The sequence below is a fragment of the Zingiber officinale genome, chromosome 6B, assembly GCF_018446385.1.
Source record: "Zingiber officinale cultivar Zhangliang chromosome 6B, Zo_v1.1, whole genome shotgun sequence".
NCBI lineage: Eukaryota > Viridiplantae > Streptophyta > Magnoliopsida > Zingiberales > Zingiberaceae > Zingiber > Zingiber officinale.
In genome coordinates this window covers 48,667,092-48,678,198 of record NC_055996.1, presented here as the reverse complement: position 1 = coordinate 48,678,198, position 11,107 = coordinate 48,667,092, and the positions used below count along the sequence as shown (strand labels likewise).

Genomic DNA, 11,107 nt, shown 5'->3' with positions numbered 1-11,107 from the left:
TGAACAACATCCAGGTGTACTGGATACTGCAAACCAGCGTTCTATTTCTTCCATTGAACGTTAGAATTTTCCAATATGTTGACAAAATGGTCGGTATTCCAAGAATCGTCACCAATTCCATAGGAGCATTCGTCTGACGACTTCTCCTCGAATAATCTACAAATTTGTCAACAAAGTACAGGAGAAAAGGATCATGAGATTTCGTCAATGAGAAGGAAAGGTAGCTTCCCCGTGTATAAAGTTAAACCATGCCTTCTCTCTGCTTCAGGAACATCAGAAATGGTAGCGAACATGCAAGCAATCCTTCTTGTCGCAGCGATGGCGGTGGTGGTGCTCTCGCCAGCCGGCATCAGGGCGCAGCTCAGTTCCTGCACGCCGGTCGTCTTGAGGTTGTCTCCCTGCCTTGACTACATCACCGGCAACGTCTCCACCCCATCAAGCCAATGCTGCTCGCTGTTCTCGTCGGCAGTGCAGTCCGACCCGCAGTGCATCTGCGCCCTCATCACCTCCGGAATCGCGGCCGCCCCCTCGTTCGGGATCACCGTGAACCAGACGCAGGCGTTTGGGCTCCCCGCCGCCTGCAGCGTCCAGTTTCCTCTGAGCCAGTGCAACTGTAAGATAATTAAGCTCCTCTGGTACACTTGTCTGATCTTATATATACTAACGTTCCATGGACTAAATCACTGCAGCTAATGCTCCGATGGCATCGCCTCCGATATCATCGCCTCCACCTCCGGGCTTGCCCACGTCGGATGGGAACGCGGTCGAAGTCGGTCTACCTTTGCTGGTGTCTCTGCTGGCGGCGGCGGTGTATCCTCTGGTTGGCTTTTGAGAGGGTAGTCATTTGAGCTGCGATATTGCATTGATGGATGTCTATTTTATGTTATTGTTCTGCGGTGTTTGAGTGGTATTGTCTTCATTTTTGTACTGGTCTTGGTCGATGAAGACATGAGCATTAATAAATATGTACCCTCATTCTTTTTCATTTTGAAATAAATAAGACATTATTAATTCATAGAGAATCCTTATTAATTTTCACAAATAGGAAAGTGCATAGGATTTGTGGTTTGGTCCAAGTCGATGTTCTATCATGTCATGAGTTTAGATGAGTCCTCCCCTAGGGATGGCCTAGTAGCTAGAATATGAAATACTTCCACCATAAGATTTAGGATTCAAATCTCGGTATACCCACGGTAAATGCATCCCTCATGCGTCAACCACTATTCCAAAAACTAGTACTCACCCGTGATTTACCTCCTCCGTGTTGGCCTTGGAATGGGTTAGTGGGAGCGCTGGGGATGAGCGTAGTTGCCTTTTGCCACCATGAGTTTGGATGAGTCAAGCTAACTTTGAATACCAAGGCATTAAGTCACTTGGGATTACCAGCTATGGGGATAAGCCAACACTCGACGTTCTCCTCCATTTCAACTATCCTATTTATATATTCTATACAAGACATCTCTCTCAATCCCTCCATCGTTTTACAAAAATGATCTTGAATATTTAAAGCTCTCGGTTTCGGATAACTCGTCATCTCCTATCCTAACAATTGTCTCATTACGTCTATATTGCTAAACTTAAATTTCATATATTCTATTTTTATGCTACTAAACCTAAACCATTACCTTCTAGTATTTACCGCCATGATTCTAGTTTAGGATTTACTCCTTCACATGTTTCATCTACCAAATAATATTATCTGCAAACAATATACACCACAGTACTTTGTCTTGAATGTATGTAGTGAGTTCGTCCATAATTAGTAAAAAAAGATAGAGACTTAGAGTTGATCCTTGATGTAACACTATCTTTATTGGAAGTCTTTACTCTGGTCATTACAACCTCGAATATATCCTTAATTAATTCAATATATGTTATACTAACACCTCTCTTTTCTAGATTTCTCCATATAATTTCTCTTAGGAGTATATCATGAGCATTTTCTAAGTCAATGAATATCATGTATATATCTTATTTTTACTCCCAATATTTTCAATTAGATGTCTAAGAAGATGTATAACTTCTATTGTCGACCTTTCAAACATGAACTTAAATTGATTTTCGATCACCGTGATCTTCTTTCTTTATCTTTTTTCTATTATTTTTTTTAAAAATTTATGGTATGACTCATTAGTTTAATACCCTTATAATTTACGTAATTTTATACTTCTCCCTTATTCTTATATAAGAAAATTAGAGTATTTATCTTCCATTGATCAAATATTTTTTTTTTATTTTAATATCATGTTAAATAATTTTGTAAGTCATTCAATAACTTGTTTCCTTATGCATTTCTATACATCTATCGAAATATCATCTGGTCCAATGACTTTTCCATTGTGCATCACATTTAAAACTTATTATACTTCTGAAGTTTGAATTTTATGATAAAAATTTAAATTTTTATACTCATTTAAGCTACTTAAATTACCTAAATAAATTGGTCATCTAAACCTTTAATTTATTAAAAATGGATGAAAATACTTTTTCTATTGCTCTTTTATTTTTCATCATTTAGTAATACCCTATTACATTCATCTTTAATACATTTTATTTGGATAAGTTCTCTTGTCTTTCTTTCTCTTGTATTTATTTGAATTTTATTTGGATAAAATGTATTAAAGATTAGTGTTAAAAGAAAAACGGCAGTGCGTAAACAAACTCCAAGTATACCACGCAATCTTACAAATGTAGCCAACTTGAGTGGCTTGGTCTGTATATCTGCAACTTGATCTTCACTTCGACAATAAACCAGTTTGATTGTTCCATCATTGTTGAGATCTCTTAAAAAATAATACTTCATATCGATATGTTTGCTTCTGCCGTGTAGCACAAGATTCTTAGAGAGCTTGATTGCTGAGTTGTTGTCACAAAAAACTATAGTAGTTTCAACTTGTTTGAGCTAAAGCTCTTCCAAAATTCTTCTCAATCAGGCCATGAGAAGCACAAGTTGTTGCAACAATAAATCCAACTTCTATAGTTGACAAGGAGACAATTGGTTGCTTCTTAGAAGACCATGATACGCCTCCTGTGCCCAACATAAAAACATAACCTGAAGTGCTTCTTCTATCATTTTGATCTCCTGCATAATAACTGTCAGTAAACTTGAACAATTCTAACTTATCGTTTAGTAACACTAATCTCATTTTCCGTATTAATGATGTATGTGAGTGGATTATATTTAATCTGTTTCTATGTGTGGATTGTATGTATAATGTCATTGTCTGTGATGATTTTTGCATATTTGAAAATTTTAAACAAGGTAGAGCGTGTAAACACATTGAATCTAAGATTTTTTTTACTTTCCCGACAGAATATCAATGGGCAACCTATTCCATCGGTGATTATCGAAAATAAACGTCGATGGAAACAGTGTTTTCCTTCTGTATTTCGATAGACTATCGACGAAACCTCTAAATTTCGTCGGTAAAACCATGAATTGGCTAGTGTTAAGGGTTTGTTATTTTCCAATGGAAATTGTGTTTCCGTCAGTAGAACCCGATTGCTGGAATAGTATTTTCAACGTCTTTACCTACGGAATTAAATTCTGTCGTTAAAATATTAATGACGGAATCACATAATCCATCAGAAACTCGTTTTCGACAAATTCTCTAATGACACATATTTTTCCATTGATAATATGTCGGTATGTGCATATTTCGACGAATATTTTCATCGATAATTCTATTTTTTTGTAGTGCGGGGTCTCCAAGCTATGTTTCACTTTTACCATAAATTGTATGGAATGTGATTCTGGAAACTTTTGTTGTTCAATTGGTTTAGAATGAAATAAAGTGTCTGTGTCTGCTAGTTTGAACAAAATGCAATAACTATGACTTAGGTGATGTATATTTCAATTGTGACACTAGATTAGCAAAAAGTAATTATTGACATTATTGAGTTTGACATCAGGGTGTGGTGTCTAAAATATTGACTCCAACTTTCAAATATATAGGGGAGACAGGTGTTTCTTAAAGTTGGGAAGATGGCTGAGCGCGCTTGATGCCATGAGGAATAAAATATTGGCAAGATCTGTAGATTTAATTCAGAGGAAAGTAGGGTCATACTTGGCTCATAGAGATTTTATTCTTCTAAAAAGTCAACAATACATATATTAGTGACAAAAGATTATTACATTTATCCCTAATATGTCTGTTAGTTTGTTCTAGATCAACACAAAATAAGTAAATTATGATAACTAAATGGTAAGTGGAAGGGGTGAAATATGGATTACAAAGATTTATAGTTTGACTCTTAGACCTCATGTGGTAAACTAATAATTACTTACCAATTCAGTTAAGCTCGTGAGAACTAACAATACATATACATGTGGTACCATCCCAAAATTTAGAACAATAAATAAATAAATAAATATATATATATATATACCAATCTTTTTTAGAACAATACATATAGGAGCTATATGCAGAGGTTGTCATTCTCAATCGGCTGTACCTACCATTGTGAATTGTCTTAAGTTGACAAGTAGTGATTTATCTTCTCATGTTGATCTAGGAATAGGTTGATAGGGATGTTAGGGGTGAACGAATTACCTTTTGCCACTCGAAGAGGAAGGGTTGCTAGACAAAAACTATGGAAATTGAAAATGTATGGAAAATCAATCAATTAATCTTTTTTAGTTACTATAGTGAACTTCACATATTATCTTGTCGAGGTTGACCGTATTTAAATGACTATACCTTGTGATTTGAGGCATTTCGTGTTAATCATATTACGGAATGACAAAAGTACATAAAGTTAGTTAGTGTACCTATCCAAGTGTCATCCGTACATTGCCTCTTCGTGTCATGATTAATAATATTTAGATTGATTTATGTTCATCGAATGGATGTTTTCATGTTTTTTTTAATTGAAAATATTTCATTCTTTTGATTGCATCTTCTTATGATTCACATTTGTGACATAAGTAACAAATGTTCTAACACAATTTTGGCTGCATTTACCTTCAAGGAAAAGAATGTTATCTAGATTTTTTTTTTAAAAAAAATACTTTTATTTTTTGGAGTGTACAAGTGATTGTGAATGCCCCATATGCGGTGTAAACTTGTGGCTTTCCGTTCTTAGGTTCCAACCTTATTTTTTCATGTTCTTAATTTATTCTTCTTCAATCATGCTGCGCGAGAAACAATTGCCCTTCAAGCTGCTAAAACAAAACTAGAAAAGCAAGTTGAGGAACTCACTTGGCGCCTGCAGCCGGAGAAACTCATGAGGATAAAAATTATGATGTTTATATTTTCTGAAAATTAAATCAGATGTAGTGAAATACCATTTTATTCCATGTTTTTGATGTTTGGTAATATGGTAATCAAAGAAAGATTTGCTTATAATGTGAAATCTCTCTCATATTACTAAACTAAACTGTGTAGATTTTGAAATGTTTTCTATCTCAGATTTGTGGTACAACAACTTTGAGTTTGCATCCCTTTATTTTTCGCAATATTCGTCTTGTGAATTTAAGTTCCTGTGAACCTTTCTTCAATGGTATATAAATCTCATGCTTCAACTTCTGGAGATATTGGTAAAAGAATTAAGAAAGCACACTTTCATATGCGTAAAACCATTCATATAGAGATATGTTGATATATTTCTGATCCTTTATTTCTAAAGTTTGACTTGGAGGGTGCCTTTTCTTTGTTAGGCTAACATTGAGGAAACCAAGACACAGAAAATGAAAAATTGCAAGCAGCCCTATAGGAGATGCAACAAAAATTTGGTGAAATGAAAGCTTTGTTGGTGAAAGAGCGTGAGGCTGTTAAAAATGTTTCTGTCATTAAAGAGGTCCCTGTTATTGACACTGCTCTTCTTGATAAGCATAGAGATGAGAATGAGAAGCTTAAGGCTAGATAACCTTGGTAATGTTCTCCCTCAGATAGTTCGTTTGTGAAAATATCTTTAGTTGGGTTTTAGATGCATTTGGATATGGAAATATGTATTGGTTGTGGGCAAATTTACTAGTTTAATGTTGTTAACTCAAAAGTGATTGTTTCTTAAAAATGTCGGCCTTGGTGAGTTCTCTTGAAATAAAGATTGATGAAATTAAGTATGAAGAGTCAATCATAACTAGTGAATAAAGGCTGAAGAAGGCAATGGAGGTTGAATCAAAGATAGTTGACGACTCTCATAGTTTTACAATTTGTGTAGATTCCTTATTCACATTTTATGGAACAAGTTCTTAGACATTAGAAATCTAAATTATTCATCTTTTATGTCACAACATATTTAACTTATTTATTTGGAGACAGGCTTCAGGAGAAGCTATTTTCATCGGAGTATGAGGCTTAAAGTTTTAGGCAGTGAGTTGTGTTTTCTTCTTCCATAAAGAGCATGCAAGAACATTTATCAACTCCAATTACTCCCTACTAAACAGGTTTTTAAAGCATCGTTGACATCAATATCATTCAACTCTTTTAGAATTCATCATATATTTCATTTCTTTTTTATTTTCTAAGCAATGTTTCAGAACTGGTCAGCTTGATTTTGAAGAGATGAAGGTTGCAAATTGAAGAAAACTGGGAAGATTGAGGGGAAAAGGGGGAAGAAGAGGAATTGCTATTGTTATTTTTCAACTAGACATTACATCAATACATAGAAGATACAAAGCACTAAAATAGTAAAAATGGAAGCATAAGACTTGGCAATTATTAAAATTAGAGATGATTTCCTGAGTTCCCAAGATTCTTTCTTGATTATCTCAAAGATTATTTCTTGATTTTCAAAGATTATTTTCTAATTTTATGTAATCAAGATCTCTTAATTTTCCAACGCTCTCTCTCAAATTGGTGCATAAATATCAATCATGTCTAACTTGCTTATTAACTGTTCAAAGTTAACTCCTGCAAGTTCCTTCATCACGATGTCAACTATTTGTTGGGTGGAAGGTATAAATGTAATTTTTTTCCTTTATAAAATGTCGATCAATCTCAATGTGTTTCATTCCATCATGTTGGACGAGATTATGAGTAATGCTTATGGCGGTCTTATTATCATAATATAACTTTAATGGAAGTTCTATGGATTTCTTGAGCTCTTTAAGTATTCTGTATATCCACAACACCTCACAGACTCCATGACATATTGCTCTAAACTTAGCTTTTGCACTACTTTTAGGCTTTTAGCTACAACACTTTGTTTTTTATTTTTCCATATTACTAGGTTTCCCCATACAAAGGTGCAGTATTTGAAGTAGATCTCCTATCATTAATTGATCATGCCCAATTTGCATTAGTAAATACATTAACACTTCTTTGAATAGTCTTTTTAAAAATTGGACTTTTTCTAAGAGTAGTCTTCAAATATCTCTGAATTCTATAAATAACCTCAAGGTGTCCTTCAATGTCTAACCGAGTATAAGATAGGTAAATTAGTTTCCCAACTAACCTTTGGTATCTACTGGTATCAACAGGAACACTTTCTTTTTCCTAGAGTTTTATATTAGGATCCATGGGAGTCTCTGTGGGTCTGCAACCACTCATTCATGTTTCCTCCAAGATATCACTTCCGTTGAGAGACTTCCATACCAAGGAAATAGCTTAATGTTCCCAAATCCTTGACCTTAAATTCAACTACTAAGAATTTCTTCAGTCTTTCCACTTCAATCACATCATTACATGTGAGAATAATATCATCGGCATACAGTATCATTACAACAATCTTTCCTTCTATAGAAAATTTTAAGAACAATGTATTATCTGTTTATCCTTGAGTGTATCCTTGCTTCTTAGCTGATTGAGTAAATTTCTCAAACAAGCTCTTGGAGACTGCTTGAGACCGTACAAAGACTTTCTTAATTTACACACCTTTAAGCCGAATTTCTCCTAAAATCCCGGTGGACTATCCATGTGCAAGTCCTCTTCTAAATCACCATTGAGGAAGACATTTTTTTACATCTAATTGTAGAAAAGGTCAGCCTAGATTATCAGCAATAGATAAAAGTAATCTTTCCATATTTAGTTTTGCAATAGGATAGAGGTGGGCATAATTCAATTTAAATCGGAAAAACCGACCGAACCAAAAAATATCGATTTTTTTGGTTCGGTTTTTCGGGCGGTTTCAGTTTAATTTGTTTGAAATTCGGTTATTCGGTTCGGTTTGTGGTTTTGGTTCCCAAAAAACCGAGTAAACCGAACCGACCAATTTTGGGCCTTTTTATCAATGGTCCACTGGGGCGGTGGTAAGTATTTTAATTAAAATAGGATATTAGGGTTTTTTGGAACTCAACTCAGTTTACTTTACTAAGTTGTCATCCGTCACTCGTCACTTTCTTCCCTACCAGTAGCCGTCGCATGTCGCCTTCTTCCTTATCGGTGGTCGTCGCCCATCGCTTTCTTCCTTACCAGCAGGTTCATCTGTCGCTTTCTTCCTTGCCAGTTGCCACTTACCAGTAGGAAGCTTTCATCCGTCGCTTTCTTCCTTGCCAGTTGCCACTTACCAGTAGGAAGCTAGGAGTTCTCCACTTCTCCATTCTCTGCTCGAGGCCCACATCTGTCCAGGTACTTTAAATTTCAATAATTAGCACTTTGTTTCTTTTTTTGTTAACTTAATGTTTTGTTTCATTCTATTGTTTTATTTTTTTTTCTTTTGATTTATACCAAAAAAATTCTTAATTTTTAATAGATGGCAGAAAAAGAGGGTATGATCGATGAAAGCAAGGGTTCAAATGATAACATACTTAATTCTTCATCTGTGGATTCGATTGATGCTAGGAAAAAATGAAAATCTTTAAGAACTAGATCTTCAGTCTGGGAACATTTTGAGAAATTTAATGATTCTAATGGGGCACCTAGAGTAAAATGTAATTATTGTGGTGCAAGTTATGCTACTGATTCCAATTTAAATGGTACTTCATCTTTGGGTGCTCATTTGAAACAGTGTAAAAAATATCTATGTAATGTGGAAACTAAACAAGGTAAAATAGCCTTTCAAAACATTTCAAAAGATAATATAACAATCAACACTTGGAGATTTGATCAAGAAGCTAGCAGGAAAGCTTTGGCCAAGATGATAATTGTTGATGAATTACCTTTTAGGTTTGTGGAAATGGAAGGGTTTAGACACTTTATAAATGTGACACAACCATTATTTAGAATTCCGTTTCGTAGGACAATTACAAGAGATTGCTTTGAACTTTTTTTGGAAGAAAAGAAAAATCTTAGGCTTTTCTTCAAGGAGACATGTCAAAGAGTTTGTCTCACAACAGATACATGGACTTCAATACAAAGAATTAATTATATGTGTCTTACTGCTCATTTTATTGACAAAAATTGGAAATTGCAAAATAGAATATTGAATTTTTCTCCAATACATAGCCATAAAGGTGATGATATGGCAATTATGATCACTAAATGTTTGCTTGATTGGGGTTTGGATAAAGTGTTCACTATCACAGTCGATAATGCTAGTTCTAATGATACTACATTGAAAGAGATGTCAAAGAAATTTAGTAAATGGGAACTAATTTGATGGATGGTCAACACCTTCATGTGAGGTGTATGGCTCATATAGTCAATCTCATTGTTCAAGATGGCTTGAAAGAAGTTGGAGATTCTGTGAGACGAGTTAGACACGCTATAAGATATATTAGACAATCTCTTGCAAGGCTAAAAAAATTCAAAGATTGTTGTGAAATTGAAAAGATAACAAGTAAAAAGTCTTTGTGTTTGGATGTTGTTACTAGGTGAAATTCTACCTACTTGATGTTAAGAACTGCTTTGGAATTTGAAAATGCTTTTGTAAGTTATGGTATTCATGATCCTGGACTGTTGGAACATCTTCTTACCCATGTTTGTGAAGATGGAAAGGATGTAGGTGCATTGGCAGGTGGTGATTGGGAAAATGTGAGAAAAATGGAGAAGTTTCTTGAATCTTTTTATAATCTTACCTTGAGAGTTTCAGGTTCAATATATGTCACTTCAAATGTTCACTTTCATGAAATAGGTGAGCTTGCTTGTGTTTTAAAGTTGTTGGCAGATAACGATAACATTTCTTTGGCTATGATGGCAAAAAGGATGAAAGCTAAATTTGATAAATATTGGGGTGCTCCAGAAAAAATGAATAAGATGATTTTTATTGCTTGTGTGCTTGATCCTCGTTTCAAATTTGATTATGTGGCTTTTGTGCTTTTGAGAATGTATAGACAAGAGAAAGGAGAGAAAATACGAGATGAAGTAAAGTTGTATATGACTACTTTATTTGAAGAATATAGGAAGGTCACTTCAAAAATCTCTCAAGGATCATCCACTAGCAGAGTTGAGCCATCAGTTATAAACATTGAAAGTCTTCACAAAAGAACACTAATACAACAAGAATACTTAAGGCATAAGGCTGAAAGTGGAAATATGGATGCTAAGACTGAGCTAGATAGGTATCTTGATGATGATGTTGGGGTTGCAAATGAACATTTTGATATTTTATTTTGGTGGAAAGTTAACTCCTCCAAATTTCCTACTTTAGCTGAGATGGCTCATGATGTGTTAGTGATTCCTATTTCTACTATGGCATCGGAAAGTGTTTTTAGCACAGGGGGGCGTGCTCTTGATTCATTTAGAAGTTCATTAACTCTTCGATTAGTGCAAGCTCTCATTTGTCTTCAAGATTGGTTCTGAAAAGACACTTCACCCATTAAAGTAGAAGAAGACTTGGATTATCTTGAAGAGATTGAATCTGGTAAGAATTTTATGTATGTTTTTATGTTTTATTTATGTTACAATTATTTTGTGATTTAATGTTTTGTAATAATTTTCTTATTTTTTTTATATTTGAATAGTCTTTGATTGGGTTCTTACATAACTGAAAAGTCTGAAATATAATCATTCCAATGAAATGTTGTAAGTTAAATTTACATATTTACTTATTGTTACAAGATTGTGACTTATCCTTGGTAGTTGTAAACTTATAATGAATTTATTGTTTTTCTTCAATAGGATTTTTGAAGATGAGGATGAGAAAGATATTATCAATTAGTTACAGTAAGTTTACATATTTAATTTATTATATTCATAATCACTTTCTAATTGTAATGTTTTTATTTTTATTTTTTGCCAAACAGGATTTTGGAGCTGAAAACTTTCAAGTTTAGCTAATTTTGAAG

At 34.2% G+C, this 11,107-nt stretch overlaps 2 protein-coding genes across 2 annotated transcripts; both read left to right on the top strand.

The window, feature by feature from the left end:
- The first annotated feature begins 250 nt into the window (after window positions 1-250).
- LOC121990140 (non-specific lipid transfer protein GPI-anchored 5-like) lies at window positions 251-1,015 on the top strand. Its single transcript, XM_042544351.1, has 2 exons — window positions 251-613; window positions 690-1,015. Exons 1-2 carry the CDS (start codon window positions 280-282, stop codon window positions 830-832), a joined length of 477 nt encoding a protein of 158 aa, XP_042400285.1. The 5' UTR covers window positions 251-279; the 3' UTR covers window positions 833-1,015.
- Window positions 1,016-9,713: 8,698 nt separating this feature from the next.
- On the top strand, window positions 9,714-10,622 carry LOC121990960 (zinc finger BED domain-containing protein RICESLEEPER 2-like). Its single transcript, XM_042545000.1, has one exon. The coding sequence runs from the start codon at window positions 9,714-9,716 to the stop codon at window positions 10,620-10,622; it is 909 nt and encodes a 302-aa protein (XP_042400934.1).
- Window positions 10,623-11,107: the final 485 nt, after the last annotated feature.